This window comes from Ovis canadensis, chromosome 7, assembly GCF_042477335.2.
Source record: "Ovis canadensis isolate MfBH-ARS-UI-01 breed Bighorn chromosome 7, ARS-UI_OviCan_v2, whole genome shotgun sequence".
NCBI classification, from domain to species: domain Eukaryota; kingdom Metazoa; phylum Chordata; class Mammalia; order Artiodactyla; family Bovidae; genus Ovis; species Ovis canadensis.
Genome location: NC_091251.1, coordinates 28,675,224 through 28,696,000, shown reverse-complemented (window position 1 = coordinate 28,696,000; position 20,777 = coordinate 28,675,224). Strand labels below are relative to the sequence as shown.

The window sequence follows — 20,777 nt, the reverse complement described above, 5'->3', positions numbered from 1 at the left end:
AGCCAGGCACCCGGAGCAGAACGATGTCCTCACTCTTCCGGGCCCACATGTCTGGTTGCACCTTCTCAGACTGGTCTGTGAGCCTTCCCCAGCAGACCTGAAGCTTCATCTCTTTCCCCAGGGCCATCAGGGACTTGACTTTGGTCCTCTTGGGTTCTCTAGGGCCCTGGGGAATTTGAAAAGGTTGCCTGGAGAGGGCACTGCTTTCACCACTAACAGAGGCATAGCCCACCTCTGGAGAGCAGCAGTTTCTTTTGGGGATGGGGGCCTGATGGGGAGCGCTCCCCATCTGGCTCTCTCAAATCACTCTATATGGATGGTGATATATTTGGCTAGGAGCTCCCCTCTGAGTAACTGGAGGCAGTTGGCCTGAAGGTTCTTGCTGAGGCAGCTCCTAAGCACCCCTAGCAACCTGGTGCCTGGGACAGAGACCCAACTTAGAATTGACTCGAATCCAACCAAGAAAAGCTCCACCTCTGCCTTCAAGAGGTCACTCCTTGTCTGTCAACAGAGGAATGGATAAAGAAGATGTGGGGCATATACACGATGGAATATTACTCAGCCATAAAAAGGAACACAATTGTGCCGTTTGCAGAGATGTGGATGAACCTAGAGACAGCATACAGAGTGAAGTCAGGAAAACAAACCACATATTAATGCATATATAGAGAATTTAGGAAAATGGTATTAGACAATCTTATTTTGCAAAGCAGAAATAGAGACACAGATATAGAGAACAAATGTATGGGAGGAAGGGGGAGGCTGGGATGAATTGGGAGATTGAGATTGACATATATACACTGCTGCTGCTGTTGCTAAGTCGCTTCAGTCGTGTCCGACTCTGTGTGACCCCATAGACAGCAGCCCACCAGGCTCCTCTGTCCATGGGATTTTCCAGGCAAGAGTACTGGAGTGGGGTGCCATTTCCTTCTCCGGACATATACACACTACTATGTATAAAATGGGCTTCCCAGGTGGTGCTAGTGGTAGAGAACCTACCTGCCAATGCAGGAGACATGGGGATTCGATCCCTGGGTGGGGAAGACCTCCTGGACGAGAGCATGGCTTGCCTGGAGAATCCCATGGACAGAGGAGCCTCACAGGCTACAGTCCATGGGGTCACAAAAAGTCAAACACGACTGAAGTGACTTAGCACACACACAGGTATAAAATAGGTAAGTATTGAGAACTTACTGTGTAGTATAGGAAATTCTGCTCTGTGGTGACCTAAATGGGAAGGAAATCCAAAAAAGAGGGGATATATATAAAACTATAGCTGATTCACTTTGCTGTATGGCAGAAGTTAACACAACATTGTAAAGCAACTATACTCCAATAAAAAATTAAAAAGAAAAAGAGGTCACTCATCTCTGGGCCTCAGTCTCCCCAGCTGTACAATGATGAAGGGCGGCCTGGATGTGTTCATTTATTCAACATATATGAAATAAGCACCCACGGCACACAGGGCACTGCTCTCGCTCCTGGAAAGAGAGTAGTGAATAAAACAGCCTAAAAGCCCTGCCCTCACGGAACTGATAATCTAACAGGGAAGACAGCTGATGAACAAGATTTTTAGGTGAAATATACAGGATATCAAATCAGTCAATTCTAAAGGAAATCAACCCTGAACATTCATTGGAAGGACTGGTGCTGAAGTTCCAATACTTTGGCTACCTGATTCAAAGAGCTGACTCATTGGAAAAGACCCTGATGCTGGGAAAGATTGAGGGCAAGAGGAGAAGGGGGTGACAGAGGATGAGATGGCTGGATGGCAGCACTGACTCAATGGACATGAGTTTAGCAAACTCCGGGAGACAGTGAAGGACAGGGAAGCTTGGGGTGCTGCAGTTCATGAGGTCACAAAGAGTCGGACATGACTTAGCGAATAACAATGAACAACATACAGGATATTAGACGGTAATAAGTGCTGTGGAAAGGAAAGCACAGAAGAGGTGTAAGACTGTGAAATCTAAGGCTTATTCCAGCTGAGAAATTCTGGGTCTGAGGCTCTGACTACAGTGGGTTCTCATTAAGAGCCCGGAATGGCAGTAGGAAGCCGGCAGGGCCTATGAGTGTAGGAACCACTGGTGTGTGTGTGTGAAGGGTGGGGGTGGGGATGGAGGCCAAATGCGGGGCCTTGAATCCCAGCTATGCTCTCAGTGGCCTTCTCCAAGGAGCAGAACTGGCCAGCTCTGGGTATTCTGGTCTGTTCTCAGGCCAAAGCAGACACCACGTCTGCTAAGGAATTCAAGGTTATAGGGTTCCTGGCAGAGCTTCACATGTCTTCAGGGCACTGCCATAGGAAGTCTGCTATACCCTGCCTTTCCACTCAATGCTAGCCTTAGATCTCAGACCCCTCCTGTCCCTCCTAGACTCTCCCCTGTGTTGTAGAGTATCCCTTCTCCTTACATGGCTGGAGAGGGGTGATTTTTCACCAATTTGTAGTCATTTCTCTTTCCTCTAGAGATTATTTTTGATAAGTACTTCATGTGAACCTACTGTGTGCTCATTATGAGGAGTGCTCTTAGAGAGACATCAAGATGAGTGATCACTTCCCGGAAGGAATTTACAGTCCACCTGCGGAGGTCAGGCTAACAAACATGTGAGGAAATACCTCTGCTTTGCAGCTCACAGAGCCATTTGAACTACATACTCTTGCATGAAACCATGCAGAGTCTATTGTTCCCATTTTACAGATGAAGAAATTGAGTCCTCTTCCCTAAATACATGGTTTCCCCATGGAATGGTAAGGAGAGGAAGAAGGGAATGAAGACTAGCATTTCCAAATAAGATTTCCTGGAGAAATGGGTAAGATTTGGTATAGAGGGGCCAAAGTCCCTCTGCCTCCGACCTAGAGCAAGGCCATGTTGGACATGTATCCCACCACCTGCTACTTTTCCTAGCCTAAACAGAAGTGGATGGAGGGTAAAGTGAAAGCACAGCTATTTGGAAAGACAGATGGGATTATGGACATGCTCACTGGTTTAAAAAAAAACAAGTTGGGTAAAGATTTCAAGGGCCTTCAGGAATGGCACTGGACACCTTTCTGGTCTGACTTATCAGAATGCCCTTTCTGTTTCACAAGGGCAAAGATCCATCAGCTGGAAAAGAGTCTTTGCTATTTCAGGTTAATTCATTCCATCCTTGTGGGGCACCTTCAGGTATTATGGCTGTGTGTGTATGCTAAGTCACTTTAGTCGTGTCTGACTCTTTGTGACCCCATGGACTGTAGCCTGCCAGACTCCTCTGTTCATGGGATTCTTCAGGCAAGAATACGTGGGTTGCCATGCCCTCCTCCAGGGGATCTTCCCGAACCAGGGATCCAACCCGCTTTCTTAAGTCTCCTGCACTGGCAGGTGGGTTCTTTACCACTAGCGCCACCCCAGCTATAGCTGTGAGCAAAACAGGTCTCTGCCTCCTGCAGACCTTGTAGCTTAACAAGGAGCTTGCTCTTTCTTGGAAGAGCTTCTCAACCGGATTTTATTTCTTCTTGGAGGTGTGCTTCTCTGGGCCTACCCCTTTCAGGGGAAGAACCTCAAGGGAGGGAGGGAAGAAATGAACCCTTGCTGATCAGGGGCCCAGCAAAATGAAGAACTAACAATCTGACTGTGGTTTGTGGCCCAAGTCCACCACTTTTCTCCAGCAAATTACTTAACCTCTTGGAGCCTCCGTTTTTGCTCATCTGACGATGGAAAAAGACCTACGTCCTCACTGGTTAATGGGGCGGGGGTGGTGGTGGTGCGTGAATTCAGGGAAGCGCCCACGTGAGTGCTGTTAGCTCCTCTCTGATCCTCTGACCGCCTGCATCTGTCTCTCTGCCTCGGCAGAGTTAGGACCATCTTTCACCCTCTTCCTCACACACAGCTGAGCGCTCCTCGAAGCCTAAGCGAGAGGAAGCCCATTCTGTTCCAATCGTCGAGGGTTATAGAGCTCGCTCTGATCCCTGCCTCTGCCCACCCTCTATCCCTCAGCCTACCCTCTCTCAGTGGTCATCTTGAGGGGCGGGGGAAGGGAGAGGGGAGCGGGGGCAGGGGGGGCGTGGAGGATGCCCAGCAGGGCTGTGGCCTGAGGGAGGCAAGATAGAAGCCCGGAACTCCTCGTGGCTGGGCACCCAGTTATTCAGGGCCCTGACGGTGATCCCCACCCCACCCTAACCGGGCAGAGGGCTGCCCCCTCACCCGCACCGGGTCTGGCTCAGCCGAGTCTCCTATCATACATCTTGGCCGGGGGAGGCGGGAAGCACAAACGTAAACATCCCTTAAGAAATCGCCAACTCTGCCGTTCCCATCTAAGGATATATATTTTTCTTAAGGAATCGAGGGACAAGGGGGAGGGACTCAGACGCTCAGAAGAGCGAGAGACCGGAAAAGCTAGAAAGCAAACTTCACTCGGATCTTAGCAGGGACCCTGTGACAGGGTAGCGGCCGTCCCACCTTCGCATCGGATCCTGGGCGGAGGAGTGGGGGCAAAAGAGGCTGCATTTCACGGCCGCCTGGTGCAGGGCCGTCCCGGAGTAAACTTTCCAAGAGCCGCCTGGGGAGCCGCCGCCGGGCTCCAGGGAGCTCGAGGGGGCGGCGGCCGAAGCGGGGTGCGCGTGGACGGGGAGGCGGAAGGACGCGCGTCGTGGGGCAGTCCTGCCCTCGGTTACCTGGGCTCCGAGGGTCCCGGGCATCCGGCAGAAAGGGCGCAGGGACGCAGCACTCGCAGGAGGAGACCTGGAGTCCTCGCGGCCGCGCGTGCCGCTGGACCGCCGGCTCGCTGCACCTGGCTGGGCTGTCGGCGCGCCTCCCCGCGGGCCCCGCCCACCCCGCCCGCGCGGGGCCGGGCCGGGCGGGCGGGGGCGGAGCCGAGGCGGGGCACCGCTGGCATCTCCGGGCCTGCACCTAGGAGCGAGCCACCCACGCCGGACTCCGTGACCTCCCAGGGGTCGCCCCGCCACTCGCCAGCCTGAGGTGCGAGCCAAGCTCGGCACCCAAGTGGAGTCGGAGGTGTCCATGGACCCCATCTCCCCTGCAGCTTCCACGCCCACCTCCACTTCTAGGAACAGTGGCCTGAGAGCCCGGAGGCCTCCTGGAGGGCAGAGCCACTGAGCCTGCCCTTCAGAAGAATGCATGGGGTGGAGCACAGGGAAAAAACAACTGGGCATCCGCAGCCCCACCCCACCAATGTCCTCTCCCCCGTGGGAGGGTTTCTTGGCGTTTGCAGCCCCTGTGGTCAGTTCCACCCAGCTGTCTTAGGAGTGCCCCAGCGAGAGGGGGGTTGCCACCCTCACCCTTTCCCCAGGCCCCCATTTCTCAGGTCTGGGAGGTGTTCGACCTGGACCTCTGCCACTCAGTGGACACAGTGAGAGGAGTCAAAGGGACACATGCTGCTGCTGCTGCTGCTAAGTCGCTTCAGTCGTGTCCGACTCTGTGCGACCCCATAGAGGGCAGCCCACCAGGCTCCGCTGTCCCTGGGATTCTCCAGGCAAGGACACTGGAGTGGGTTGCCATTCCTTCTCCAAAAGGGACACATAGGGCAGAGAAAAAACAACACACACATGCACACCACCCACCCCATGACCACCTTCACCACCCAGACTCCCTGGCTACTCCCAGGTTGCAGCCACTTCCGGCCTCAGCCCTCCTCCTCCCAGAGGAACTCTGAACTCCCAGACTAATGAGGAGGAGCATCCCACCTGTGACCCCAGGCTCTCTGAGCTCCTTCTGCTCCCTTCCTTGCCATGTTTGCTAAGTGTGCAAGCAGTGGCAAGAGCACTGGACCTGGAGTCCAGAGACCTGGGCTCTAGCCTCCTTTTAGTTCTGTAACCCGGGGCAAATTGCCGTCCTTTCTGAGTCTCAGTTTACGGTGAGTGGGTTGCAGTTGATGGTCTCTGCCTTTGTTGTGCTTCATCTCTCAGTTGTGTCCGACTCTTTGCGACCCCGTGGACTGTAGCCCACCAGGCTCCTCTGTCCATGGGGATTCTCCAGGCAAGAATACTGGAGTGGGTTGCCATGCCCTCTTCCAGGGGATCTTCCCAACACAGGGATCGTTCAAGTCTCTGGTACTGCAGGCGGATTCTTCACCATCTGAGCCACCAGGGAAGCCCAAGAATACTGGCGTGGGTAGCCTATTCCTTCTCCAGGGGAACTTCCTGACCCAGGAATGGAACTGAGGTCTCCTGCAGGTGGATACTTTACCAGCTGAGCTACCCGGGAAGCCCAAGGCCCACTTTATGGATCCTCAACCACACTATTGATCATCTGGCTTATTAGGTTTTCCTGTGGCTACATACCTTGTAAGAGGGTGGGTGGGTGGGTGGGTGTGTACTAATTTGGCCTCTCAGACTTAAGTTCTTGAAGGGAAAGTGATGTGACTGTACAACCAGGCAGGCAGTCATCCTGTACAAACCAGAGCTTGACAAAGAGCCAGTCCTAGCTTTTGTTGAATTCAGAGTGGCCTCGAACAGGTCCCTTGTAAACAATCCTGGCTTTGCCTTACAAAGGGACCAGATGAGATATGAAGTTCTTTGAAGGGGGAAGGCAAACGGTGTGTGCTGTTTTGTTTGGATGGCCATGGCAGTGACGGGCTTCACAGACAGAATGGGTTATGAGGCCTTTGAAGCCTAGAGCTGGCCTCATCCCCACCCTGTAGACACTGCAGCAGGCACAGGCACCCACCCCACCCTGCAGTCATACACAGACAGCAGGAAGGGTGAACAGAGATGCAGTGACCCACCAGACTCCAGTCACTGCAGGCCTCTCGTCTGCAGCTTGGGAAACTAAAGAGGGAAGATGAATAATGAGAGTTTACGAAGGTAAAGAGACATGGTCAGTGCTTTACTGATTAATCAATCAGAATGTCTTGGCAGAACAGCTGGGCAGCAAGTGCCACAAATTCCCACCTCTGCTCTTAGGGAGATTAAGGTCTAGCTGAATGATTAAACGGGAGCCCTTTGGAGAAGGATGTGGAGGAATGAGAGGCTCCTGGGGATGGTGAGACTCTGGGAGAGCAGAGCAGGGGGAGAGGGGCTAGAAGGCTTAGATTTAGACCACATGAAGAACTTAGGAAATTTTGGGTTCAACTCCCCTGTTTCATAAGTGAGGAAGTGGAGGCCCAGAGAGGGGAAGTGACCTGCCCAATGTCACACAGCAATGAGTTAGCAGAGCTGGAACTTGAACCAGGACCTCAGGACTCTGTACTGGGTTTGGGCCTCCCAAGGAAATGGGAAGCCTGGGAAGGACAGGGACATGCACTAGTGCCTGGGACAAGCATTCTAGGCAGGAAGAGAAGCTGCACCCAGTTGCAGAGGTGGGGACGAGCAGAGAGGAGGGGCTGGAAAGCCTGGCTGACACCTGGAGACCTTGGAGGATTTTGAGGGCACATCTGTTGGGCTATGTGAGCCATGGGGTGTTCCTGGAGATACACAGGCCCCCATTTACCCAGTGAGGCAGCAGGAAGGCATGAGGAATCATGGAAAGAGCACAAGCAGGGAATTCCCTGGAAGTTCAAGGGTTAAGACTGCTTTCACCAACCAGTAGGGAAAGGTCCCACAAGCCATGTGGCTTGACCCCCCACCTCCCCCACAAAAAAAAAAAAAAAGAGAAAAAGAGCGCCAGGAGTCAAGCGGCCCTGAGCGGTTGCTCTCCTCTCGGACTCTTGTTTTTTTATCCACAGAGCCAGGATCATAACCTCTTTCCTTTCCAAGTATTGTGGTGACCACAAGTACATTTGGAAGTGGTCTGTAACCTGCAGAATGTAGCCTGAACATGATGTTTTGGGCTTTTTTGTTTCTTTTCAAGTGCCTCCATTTGTGGAATTGCCCATGTTGGATTTGGCTCAGTATGTCTCTCTGTGGCAACAGGTGGATAAAAGGGAGACCAGAAAGAAAGGAGAGAACAGTCATAAATGTCACTTCTCTTTCAGACGCCTTGTAAACCATAACTCAAATCACCCTTTTTGGGAACCTAGCCCCGGCCCATCCATATGACCTGGAGTCTCGCTTCTCTCCCTTTGTCCCTCCCTGGCACCTGCACTTTTAGGGTGCACGTATAGGAAATTACTTTTCCCAACCAGATGCCTATTTCTCTAGCTCCTCCCGGATGGGCCCAGACCATCCTCTTCATTCAAAAGGCTGTCCAGTGGCTGAAGGGTGCAAAAGAGGTCATTTGTAGTGACAGGGATGGGTCTAGACTCATATAGAGTGAAGTAAGTCAGAAAGAGAAAAACAAATATCATATATTAATGCATACATATCAGTCAGTATGGAATCTAGAAAAATGGTACAGATGAGCCTATTTGTAGGGCAAGAATAGAGATGCCAATGTAGAAAATGGACCTGTGGACATAGCAGGGGAAGGAGAGGGGTGGGTGACATATATATAGTACCACACATAAAATAGAGAGCTGGTGGGAAGCTGCTGTATAGAACAGGGAGCTCAGCTTGGTGCTCTCTTGTGAGTGACATAGATGGGTGGGATTGGCAGGGGCGGGAGGGAGATCCAAATGGGAGGGGATATATGTATACATATAGCTGATTCATGTTGTTGTACAGTAGAAATGGACACAATATTGTAAAGCAATTATATTCCACTTAAAAATAAATAAAACCATTTAAAAAAAAACCAGTGCGAAAGAAACTCTCCCCTCCACTTAATAGCAGTACTCAGGGCCCTTGTGTGTTCTCAGCTCTCTTGCACGAAACCCTAACTTAACCCATTAGAGCCCTCCCCCTTCTTATGAGGGCAGGGCTTCCAGCTCTGCTTTGAGAGAACTGAGGCTGGGAGAGGTGCCAGGACTCACCCAGCGTGGGGATCTGTAACAGCTCCTCCCCCACCAGAGCCACCCTGCTGACAAGGCCCTTTTCCAGCCATCATCTCATCAGGGCTGGAAACACTCGCCTCCTTTTACAGAGGCAGAAATGGCCACTCAGGGAGAGCGTGTGGTTGATGGGAACTTCTAAAAGAGCTTTCCTTTCAGTCACTGTGTTCACACAAGTGGGCAGCCCCAGTATGAGTTTCCTGGGGCTGCTGCAACAAACAACCACAAAAAAACACAAGCTTATTTCCCCACAGCCCTGGAGGCTGGAAGCCCTGAATTCAGGTGTCAGCAGAACCACGCTTCCTCTGAAGCTTCCATGGGAGGCTGTGTCCACGTCCCTGCCAGCTTCTGGTGGCTCTTGGAGTTCCTGGCGTGGCGGCATCGCTCCAGCCTCTGCCTGCATCTTCCCATGGCCCTCTCCTCCATCTCTGTGTCCTCTCCTCCTTGTGTAAGGACACCAGCCATTGCATTCAGGATGACCTCATCTTGCTGCTGCTGCTAAATTGCTTCAGTAAGTTCCTATGCTGCTGCTAGTCGCTTCAGTTGTGTCTGACTCTGTGCGACCCCATAGACGGAAGCCCACCGGGATCCCCCATCCCTGGGATTCTCCAGGCAAGAACACTGGAGTGAGGTGCCATTTCCTTCTCCAATGCATGAAAGTGAAAAGTGAAAGTGACGTGGCTCAGTCCTGTCTGACTCTTAGTGACCCCATGGACTGGAGCCTACCAGGCTCCTCCGTCCCTGGGATTTTCCAGGCAAGAGTACTGGAATGGGATGCCATTGCCTTCTCCAGACCTCATCTTGAGAGATCCCTAATTACATATACAAAGACCCCTTTCCAAATAAAGTCACAGTCACAGTGACTGGAGGTTAGGGTGTGGACTTATCTTTTTAGGGGACACAATTCAACCCACTTGAATTGTCTTTCCTCCCACTGCTGGCACCTGGTGGCCCCTTGAGATCAGTCTCTTTTCCTTCTTCCTTCAATTTCTCCTTCATCTCACCCCCTCCTACAGCATCTTCTCCGGTCTGGTCATGTTACAAGGAGAAAGGGGACTTGCTGGGAGTATGCAGTTGGGGGGCTCACTTCCTTTTCACTTCCTCCCCACTACCTCTTAGTCTGACTGCAGTGTTTCAACAGCACCCTCTGAGCTGCTTCCTCTAACACCTTTTCATCATGAGGGACATGTGCTTACCCAACCCTGTGCCCCAGCTCCTCTTCTGATACCCAGGAGCTGACAGCCCATTGCCAGGAAGCAACGAAACTTGGCATTCTGAGCAGAGAGCACAGACTCCCAGGCAGACCCCCCTGGGATGGGCGGCACCATCTCTCTGCAGGTGTGGTTCCTGTCTTCAGAGCAGGATTGAGGAGAGTGGAACATGAAAGGCTGAACCATGAATAGTATGTGTGAAGCAGGTAAGATGCTGAGAGGGAAGGGGACCCACCTTGTCTGGGACTCACCTTGGTCAAGGCTAGGTCAGAGAGCCTCCCTAGGGAGAGATATGTTGTTGTTCAGTCACTCAGTCACGTCCAACTTATTGTGACCCCATGGACTGCAGCATGTCAGGCTTCCCTGTCCATCACCATCTCCAAGAGTTTGCTCAAACTCATGTCCACTGAGTCAGTGATGCCATCCAACCATCTCATCCTCTGCCATCTACTTCTCCTCCTGCCTTCAATCTTTCCCAGCATCAGGGTCTTTTCCAATGAGTCAGTTCTTTGCATCAGGTGACCAAAGTATTGGAGCTGCAGCTTTAGCATCAGTCCTTCCAGTGAATATTCAGGGTTGATTTCCTTTAGGATTGACTACTTTGATCTCTTTACAGTCCAAGAGACTCTCAAACATCTTCTCCAACACCACAGTTTGAAAGCATCAATTCTTTGGTGCTTAGCCTTCTTTACGGTCCAACTCTAAATCCATACACGACTACTGGAAAAACCATAGCTTTGACTAGATGGGCCTTCATTGGCAAAGTTATGTCTCTGCTTTTTAATACGCTGTCTAGGTTTGTCATAGCTATTCTTTCAAAGAGCAAGTGTCTTTTAATTTCATGATTGCAGTCACTATCTTCAGTGGTTTTGGAGTCCAAGAAAATAAATTCTGTCACTGCTTCCATTGTTTCCTGTTGAATTTTAAGCCAGCTTTTTCACTCTCCTCTTTCACCTTTATCAAGAGGCTCTTTAGTTCTTTGCGTTCTGCCATAAGGGTGGTGTTATCTGCATATCTGAGGTTATCGATATTTCTCCCAGCAATCTTGATTCGACTTCTGCTTCATCAAGTCTGGCATTTCACACCATGTGCTCTGCATAGATGTTAAATAAGCAGGGTGACAATATACAGCCTTGATGTATTCTTTTCCCAATTCTGTAACAGTCTGTTGTTCCATGTTTGGTTCTTATTGTTGCTTCTTGACCTGCATACAGGTTTCTCAGGAGGCAGGTAAGCTGGTCTGGGATTCCCATCTCTTTGAATTTTCCAGTTTTTGTGATCCACACAGTTACAGGCTTTAGTGTGGTCAATGAAACAGAAGGAAATGTTGGTCTGGAATTCTCTTGCTTTTTCTGTATTCCAACGGACGTTAGCAATTTGATCTCTGGTTCTTCTGCCTTTTGTAAATCCAGCTTGTAGATCTGAAAGTTCTTGGTTCATATACTGTTGAAGCCTAGCTTGAAGGATTTTGAGTATTACCTTGCTAGCATGTGAGTGCAATCGTGTGGTAGTTTGAACATTTTTTGGCATTGCCCTTCTTTGGGATTGGAATGAAAACTGATGAATCTGTTATCCCGAGGACCTGAAGGAAGCCACAGGCCCGCCCTGTGCCAGGTGGGCTCCTCATGAGGATGGTCTACATCAAGATCCAGAGAATCCAGAAAGGACTTCAAGATCATTTGACCCAAGTAAAGATGCTCAGATTGAAACAGAGATGTTGTGAGAGGGTTCAGCAGACTCGTGGTGCCCAGAAGCCGCCTCTGCTTTGGATACCAGCTTCCCAGGCCCAGGCAGTATCTTTACAGTAGCTGAAGCCCTCAATTATTCTACACATGGGGCTAGAGGGAGCCCCCTGCTTGCTAGGGAAGAGCTAGAGAACTGGTCTTCAAGCTTTGTTAGCAAAGAAGTGCACTGTTTTTGTTGAGTGGGGCTTTATTTGGGGTGACCTGGGGGTGGGCAGTCAGAGATTATGAAAAGAGTTTAGCCCACCCTCCCCCTGAAGGCACCAAGTTACCCCTGTTCCCCACCTATCCTCAGAGGTTCTCTGTGACTGCATCCAAAAATGCCCTAATAAGGAAATACAACACATGGTCCAGTGGTTCTGAACCCTGGCCAGACAGAGATGAATAATATACTAGAAGGAATCAATAGCAGAACAACTGAGGCAGAAGCACAGATAAATAACCTGGAGGACAGAATGCAGAACAGAATACAGAAAAAAGAATGGAGAGAGAAAAAAAAGACAGCCTAAGAGACCTCTGGGACAACATTAAACACACGGACATTTGCACTAGAGGGGTTCCAGAAAGAGAAGAGAGAGAAAAAGGACCTGAGAAAATATTTGAAGAGGTAATAGCTAAAAAGTTCTCTAACGTGGGAAAGGAAATAGTCAAGTCCAGGAAGCACAGAGAGTCCTAGGCAGGATAAACCCAAAGAGGAACATAGTAAGTGACTCATAGTAATCCAAGTGACAGAAATTAAAGGCAAAGATAAAAGATTAAAACCAACAAGGGAAAAATGACAAATAATATACAAGGGAACTCCCATCAGGGTATCAGCTGATTTCTCAACAGAAACTCCATAAACCAGAAGGGAATGGCACGATACATTTTAAATGATGAAAGGGAAGAACCCACAACCAAGAATACTCTACCCAGAGAGACTCTTATTCAGATTTGATGGAAAAATCAAAATCAAAGCTTTCCAGGCAAGCAAAAGTTAAGAGGATTCAGCATCACCAAACCAGCTCCACACCAAATGCTAAAGGAACTTCTCTAGGTAGGAAACACAAGAGAAGGAAAAGATCTACAGAAAATAAACCCATAATAATTAAAAAAATGGTAATAGGATCATACATATCAATGAAAGGTGAAAGTTTAAGTCACTCAGTAGTGTCTAATTCTTTGCAACCTCATGGACTGCAGCCCACCAGGCTCCTCTGTCCATGGAATTCTCCAGGCCAGAATACTGGAGCGGGTTTCCATGCCCTCCTCCAGGGGATCTTCCCAACCTCGGCATCGAACCCAGGTCTCCCACATTGCAGACGGATTCTTCCGCCTGAGCCACCAGGGAAGCCCATACATGTCAATAATTACCTTAAATGTAAATGGATTAAATGCACCAACCAAAAGACATAGACTGGCTGGGCAGGTGAAACGTGTGCATTTATGCACTTCCACTTACCACATCATTCTGCTTGACCCTCCAAATTGTATGTAATTATTTTATATTGCTACATTAATCCTAGTCCCATTATGGCTTACAATTATAATTATCTTTATTTTTTTGTCTGGTTATTGATTGTAAAGCTGACAAACATTTTTTACAATTGTGATTATGTAATTATTACTCACTTAATACCACTGTATCAGGAATGGTCAGCAGAAAAGTAATAGAATTCTATATCACCAAAACTACCATTTAATAAACAAACAAACCTGTAATCATTTTTAAAAATCCAGAGGTATATCAGAATTATCTTGGAATTTTTTTGAAAAATACAAATGTCTAGGTATTGCTTTTTCTTCTCCAAAGCTCCAGATATGTTTCTAATGAGCTGCTGCTGCTGCTGCTAAGTCGCTTCAGTCATGTCCGACTCTGTGCGACCCCATAGACGGAAGCCCACCAGGCTCCCCCATCCCTGGGATTCTCCAGGCAAGAACAGTGGCGTGGGTTGCCATTTCCTTCTCCAATGCATGAAAGTGAAAAGTGAAAGTGAAGTCGCTCAGTCGTGCCCGACTCTTAGCGACCCCATGGACTGCAGCCTACCAGGCTCCTCCATCCATGGGATTTTCCAGGCAAGAGTACTGGAGTGGGGTGCCATTGCCTTCTCCAGCCATGTTTAAAAACAACTGGACAATATGATGATTTCTTACTTTTAACTAGTTTGTTTCACTTTTTCTTTTTCATATTCAGTGCTCCCATTTTATTTAGTTTATGTTTTCCAATTTCTCCATCTCTTTTCTTTTTGATGTTCTTTCTCAAGCCTTTATCAAGCATAGTAGAAAAGATTTTGTATACATATACATAGATAGTATGTATAATATATATATTTTAGAAACATGAATTTTTGCCTAATGAAAAAATTTATGACATTTTGATTCCACATGTTTGACTTCGTATGAATAGAATGCTAGATTTCTAATTTTAAAAAATAGATATGCAATAAGCAACAAAAGTTTACTGTATAGCACAGGGAACAATAGTCAATATATTGTAATAACCTATAATGGAAAATAATGTTTACAATAATGTATGTGTATATGTATAACTGAACCACTTTGCTGTGCACCTGAAACGTTGTAAGTCAACTGTACTTCAATAAAATATATATATTAAAACAAAATGTTGACTGCCCCAGCGAACCCAAAGACCCCCTCCCTGACTCCTGCTCTCTCTCAGCCTCCCAGGCACCAGCTGTCTGCAGGCTCTGGGCAAAACCTGGGCTCTGCTCTCCTTCAAGAGTCACACAAATGTACATCACCTTTAACCCCGCAATCCCATACCTGAGAATGCATCCTAAGGGAATAAACCTCAAAGAATGAAAAAGCTCTTGAACAAAAGTTTCTGTGTTCTATCTAACAGCAGGAAATGAAGGAACCTACGAATCCAGCTCTTGAGCACTGGTGAGCACCACACCCCTTTTAAGAGCTATTTGGGAAGATCGTTGCAAGGTGCGAAAGCTGAGTTGAACGCAAAATTGCACTGGGCAGGAGACCGGCTGTGAAAGCGTTGTTTTATGTGCCTGTAGAGGGCTGGAGAGGAATTGGGGGGAAAAAAGAAAACCGAAAGACCCACTTACTAGGTTTGGGATTGTGTATGATTCTTTTTCTGACTTCTAGTACTGTTGTAATATTGTTTGTGCAAAAAAAATATGAGTATATAATAATAGTGATTATTATTAGTCTTGAGTTCAGGAAAGGATTCTGAAGGCGCTTATTCAAAGCAGGTGTAAATGAGCACAGGTCCTCACGTGGGCTGCCTCTGTGGCATATTTGCATTTGAAAGAAGCTGAAGTTTCAGGCAAACAGTAGTCTTCAGGCTGGGGTGGCAGAGCTATTTTACAGGCAGGGTAAGGCCCCACAGCCCTCACCTGTGAACGAACACCCACTCTCACAGGCAGGCAGCCTTCTCAGTCAGTATGCCCCCTTTATGGGGCAACGGGAGAAGGGAGAACTTACAGGTTACCCAGCCTCTGAGCTTCACCTGCTCTGCACAACAATAAGAATAACTGTGGGGTCAAACAGGAACACCCTGGCTAGGTTCAAAGCTAGCAGGAGAGCTGAGCCCAGGTGGGTCTCAGCCAAGGGCAAGGGCTCCTCCCCTCCACTTCCAGGTCTTCCCCTGAGGAGGGGAGGGGACCCAGTGCTATCTAGAGCCACCGCAGCAGCCTGGATGGGCAGGGACACTTGTGGGACTAGGACTGGGACAGAGGGCTGACCCGAGGGAGGAGGGGAGTTGGCATCGGGCCTGAGGCTTTCTCCAAGTCTGGATGTGGGCCTTTTGAAGTCTGTTCTCAGGAAAGGCCAGAGAAGCCTTGCTGTGTTGTCTGTCCCCACCCAGCTCAGGAGCGGTGAGAGGTGGGGGCAGAAAAGTTCCCCTGTGTTCTCCTGGGGCTTGAAGCTGGGCAGGGCGGCGCCAGACAGCTGATGAGCCCTGTGAAGTACCCTGCCACTCAAGGCCTGGACATCCAGGTTTACACAAAGCATTCAGCAGAGCAAAAAGTCTTTGACAGGAGGGCTTTCCCCCCCGCCCCCCAAGTGTTTAGAATTTTTAATGATGTGAAATAATGATCATAAAATACCATCTTTAAGCAAACAGGTTGAAATAAATAATACTAATGTAATCCCAACTTTCTAAATCAGTGTGTATGTCTGGTTACAAAAGAAGTGTACTGCCATGCGTAAAACAGCCAGTGGGAAGCTGTTCTATAGCACGGGGAGGTGAGCTCAGTCCTCTGTGATGACCCAGAGGGGAGGGATGGAGTTGGTGAGGGAGGGAGATTCAAGAGGGAGGCAAATATGACAGGAGGATTTCAAGAGATAGTCATAACCACTGTTTACCAAGCTCTTAATACAGACTAGGTACCCAGAGCTCTATACATGGAATCTCATTTAATGCTCACTAAGAGCCATGACTATCTTTGTCCCCATTTCGTGGACTGGAAAGTTAAGGTAGTGACTTATACAAGGTTGTACAGCTGGGACTCAGGACTGGTCCAAAGTTTGTGCCATCAATTTCTGTGCTACACTGTCTTCCTCGAGGATCAGAGGGTGCATTTCAAGTTCCAGAAATGAAATATATGTACCATTTTTCCTGGAAGATGTCAGCTCTGAGGTCCACCACAGCATATACCCTACAGGTACACTGAAAATATGACTTATTCACACTAGCCAGCCAATCTTGAGGCTTTCACAGGATCAAGCCTTTGAGAAACGGTCCACTTACAGGAAATAGGGTGTACTTGTAGTCAGTTTCCTACATTAGAAAACAGGGGTGTAGGGATCTATTAACTGTTGTAGGAACAGTGAGCTCCCAAGAGGGCAAGTGACTTCCATGAAATACAGGCTGAATCTGCATTAGATGGCCATCTGCCCTGCTGGAGCTTCTTCCTCCTCAGAGGTTGTTGTACAACTATTTCTGAGGTGGTTTCTGAATAGACACTAAAATGTCCGTTTGGGTCCAGCCTGTGTCAGACCTATCCTGCATCGTTTGTTGTGTTTGTCTTTTAAAGGTTTAAGTGCAACATCTTTTAACACAGCAATCTGGGAATCTGCAAAAAGCAAGTGGTCACCTATGCCCTCCCTCTCAAGTAACTTTCTGCACCACAGTTGGGTTTGGGAATACTCCTGGAACCCCTGCTCAATATTTTAGCATGGGGAGGGAGCTGCTAAAGAGAGGGAGGAGATCACTGAGGGCTGCGTAAATATTTAATTTAGCCCCAAACTGGCATCCTTAATTACAGAACATCGATGTGTTTATCATAATATTCCCAAGTCTAGCTAATGACAAACAGCCCATTCTCAGGCTCACTTCAAGACCCTGGTCAGAAGACACCAGGCAAAGCTGCTTCCTGTTACTTGCATGCTCCATCCCCTCCATCCTCCTAGCCCTGGCCAGTGTTAACCTCCACCTTCCTGGCATGTCCTCCCCGCCCAGGGCCAAATGGGATGGATTGAACCTCTGCTTACAGATGGGGAAAGTGAGGCTTAAAGGCTCAGGGAAGCTGAGAGAGCTCAGGTCTTCTCACCCAGATCCTGAGTTTTTTCTGCTCCTACCTCAGGGGCCCATAGTGAGGCCCCCGAGACCCCTGGGGTCTCCACAACTCCTCCCCTCTCTGAGTTCCATTCCCTGTAATGAATGACTAAATCAAGTCAGCAAATTGCACAGAGAGAAAGGGCCCTGTAAGACCTAAAGCCTCACCCAGGACTGCCAGGGCTGGGGCCAGGCCCTCTGGGTAAGTGCCAGGCAATCAGACAGTCAGCACCAGCCCGCCCCTGCAGCCCAGGCCCTGGCGGCAGCTCCCGTCTCACACCATCCACCCCTGCCCTCACTCACCCCTCCAGGGCCTGGAACTTCATGCCTTACCGCTGGTTCTCTCATGACAGTCTGACAGTCTGACAGCCTGACAACCTGGTAAGGCTGGCTTTGCCAGCCCACGGTGCAGATCAAGTCACTGGGGAGGCGCAGGGTGGGGAGGTGGCTTGGTCAAGGTTATGCACTTGACAAATGACTGAGTCAGGACTTAACCCCAAAGAGCATGTTCTGCAGACACCAAGCTCTCCAGATGGCCCCCTGCTGCTGCTGCTGCTGCTGCTGCTAAGTCGCTTCAGTCGTGTCCGACTCTGTGCGACCACATAGATGGCAGCCCAGCAGGCTCCCTCATCCCTGGGATTCTCCAGGCAAGAGTACTGGAGTGGGGTGCCATTGCCTTCTCCGAGATGGCCCCCAGTCTTCCTCTAATAGCCCTCCTTTGGATCGTGGGTCTGCTTTCCCCAGCATTTGGTGAGGGCGGCTGGCCGGGCTCCATCCTCAAATCTGAGCCTCCCCTGCCCAACATATACTGCGCCTGTCCATCTCCAGGTGCTGGGAATCACTGTGAGGTCGCATCATCTTGGGACCAGGTCAGATACTTTATTCTTTCCTCAGATCCTTGCTGACCATCTGCTCTGGGACAGATGGTGTGGGAGGCTGAACAATGGTACCTCAAAGATGCTCCTGTCCTGATCCCAGATCCTGTGGATATGTTTACCTTGCACAGTGAAAACGATTTTGCAGATGTGATTAAGTTAAGGATCTCAAGATGGGAAGATTGTCCTGGATTATCAGAGCGGGTCCTTGTAATCGCAAGGGGTCTTACGAGAGGGAGGCAGGAGGGTCAGAGGTCAGAGGAAGAGTGTGACAGTGAAACTAGAGGTCAGAGGGAATGCAGCCACAAGCCGAGGAATGTGAGCAGCCTCTGAAAGCCAGAGAAGGCAAGGAAAATGATTTTTCTCTAAAGCCCCCAGAAAGAACACATCTGTACCAACACCTTGATCTTAGCCCAGGAGACTGCTTTTGGACTTCTGATCTCCAGAACCGTAAGACAATAACTCTGAATTGTTCTAAGCCTTTGTGTTTGTGGAGATTCGTTATAGCTGCACGATCGTTACTGTGTTTAGTCTCTCAGTTGTATCCAGCTCTTTGCGACCCTGTGGACTGTAGCCCACCAGGCTCCTCTGTTCATGGGGATTCTCCAGGCAAGAATACTGGAGGGGGTTGCCATACCTTCCTCCAGGGGATCTTCCCAACTCAAGGATCGAACCCAACTCTCCTACTTGGCAGATGGATTCTTTACCACTGAGCCACCCAGTAAGCCCTATAGCTGCATTAGGAAACTAATATAGATACCAAGTTAAATGAGATGTGGTCCCTCACCTCTAGGAGTCCTTTATGGGGCTGTGCAGAATCCCCCGCAGGGCTTGTTTTTGTTTGTTTGGTTTTGTTTTGAGGCAGGAATAGTGACTTTATTCAGAAAGTTGGGCGTCTGAGAAGATGGCAGATTGGAGAAGGGTCAGACGATAAAGAATCTGCCTGCATAGGAGGAGGCCCGGGTTCCTTCCCAGGATTCGATCTCTTGATTGGGAAGATCCCCTGGAGAATGGAAAGGCAGCCCACTCCAGTATTCTTGCCTGGAGAATCCCATGGACAGAGAAGCCTGGTGGGCTACAGTCTACGCTACGGCAGAGTCGGACATGACTGAGTGGCTTGCACTTAGAGTCCTAGAGTGCCATCTGATCAGGGTCTGGATGCAGGTGTCTTTGATGGTACAGAGAGGCAGAGGAGGTAAGGAAGTAAAGTTGGAGGGCTTGTTAAACACAGCTCCTGGGCCCTACTCACAGAGTTCCCGATTCAGTAGAAATCACTGAGATCACCCCACTACACTGTGGGGTGTAGTGAGAGTTTGCACTCTGACAAGCTCCCAGGTGATGCTGAGGCCACTGGCTAGGGAAACATGCTTTGAGGACCTCTGGTGTACAACAGACGTCCTCAAGTTTTAATGTGCATTCAGCTGTCCTGGGGACCTCGCTAACACCGCAGGTGCTGAAGTTAATTTGTTCATTTGTTTGCTGCTACGTTTATTGCCTGAACTCTTTAGAATGTCAGCTCTGTAAAAGCAGCACCTCTACTGCTGCTGTTAGAGCAGGGCCTGCTAAGAGCTATGTGATAAACATCTGCTGTTAGGATGGGTGGATGAGCAAGGGTTTGGAGCTCACCGGAGCAGTTTAGGCCAGACACGGTGCTGTAGGTGTCCTGGGTGCCCTTGCTGTTGCCACGGGGTGAATGAAACCCCAGGGGGACAGAATGAAGATCAGGAAGGAAAGGCGGGTGGGAGGGGTCTGTGAGGACCCCATCACAGGGGAGGGTAGCAGGAGTGTCCACAGTGGAAGGGGAGTGCCTGGAGGACAGGGGGCTTCTTCCTTGGAGGTCCACTGCAAAGAACCAGCTTTGCAATGCAGGTGACGCGTCTTTGATCTGTGGTCAGGGTACTAAGACCCCACGTGCCGCGGAGCATCTAAGCCCACACGCCCCAACTCCTGAGCCCCGGTGCTCCAGAGCTGGCTCACCACAACTAGAGAGTGTGTGGGCCACAACGAAAGATCCCACGTTGCAGTGACGAAGATCCCGAGTCCCACAGCCAAGCCAAGGAAATAAATAAAGCTGAAATCTCTTATCATTGTCATACTCAGAAATGAGCCCCGGTCACATTTTGTTGCATTTCCGTCTTTATCAAATACATACACGTAACACACACTCTTTTCCTTCACATTGGGATATAGACTGTTTGTATGCTTAAATCCTGTTTCTTTTACTTAATACATTGTCCCATAAGTATTTCCCATGTTATTTTGAAGAGCGAAATATAAATTTGAAGAGTGGATAAAATGCCTTGGCACATATGCTCTGTAACCTAATCGTACCCTTGTTTTTGAGTTTCTAAGTTGCTGCACTGTGGTTTACATTTGAATCACCTTAAGGCAAAGAAGGCTCAGCATCTTTCATGTGTTTATTTGCCTTATTTCTTCTTTGGCAAAGAGTCTGCTGAAATCTTTTGCCTGTTTTTGGACTGGATTATTTCTTTTCCTATTGTTGAGTCCTTTATATATTCTGAGCATAAGTCCTTTGTCACAGACGTGATATGTAAATATTTCCTCCAAGTCTGTGTTTTCATTTTCCGTGTCTTTTGTAGAGCAATGGTTTTTTTTTTTTCATTTTTAAAAATTAATT

The 20,777-nt window shown here is 49.1% G+C and overlaps 1 protein-coding gene across 6 annotated transcripts in view; it reads right to left on the bottom strand.

Annotated features, from left to right (window-relative positions):
* PAQR5 (progestin and adipoQ receptor family member 5) overlaps positions 1-20,777 on the bottom strand; it is a 123,867-nt gene that overhangs the window by 86,837 nt on the left and 16,253 nt on the right. The window contains exon 1 of one of the 6 annotated variants that reach the window (XR_011258080.1): positions 4,649-4,800. The exons of 1 other annotated variant lie outside the window; for it this stretch is intronic. Coding sequence is in view for 1 of the 5 variants with exons in the window: in XM_069595518.1 (XP_069451619.1) it covers positions 4,649-4,672 (24 nt within the window). In the remaining 4 variants the exon portion in view is untranslated. Of the gene's footprint in view, positions 1-4,616; positions 5,112-20,777 lie in introns of those variants that run through there. 4 more of the 6 variants (XR_011258081.1, XM_069595512.1, XM_069595517.1 and 1 more) reach the window with 4 other exon arrangements.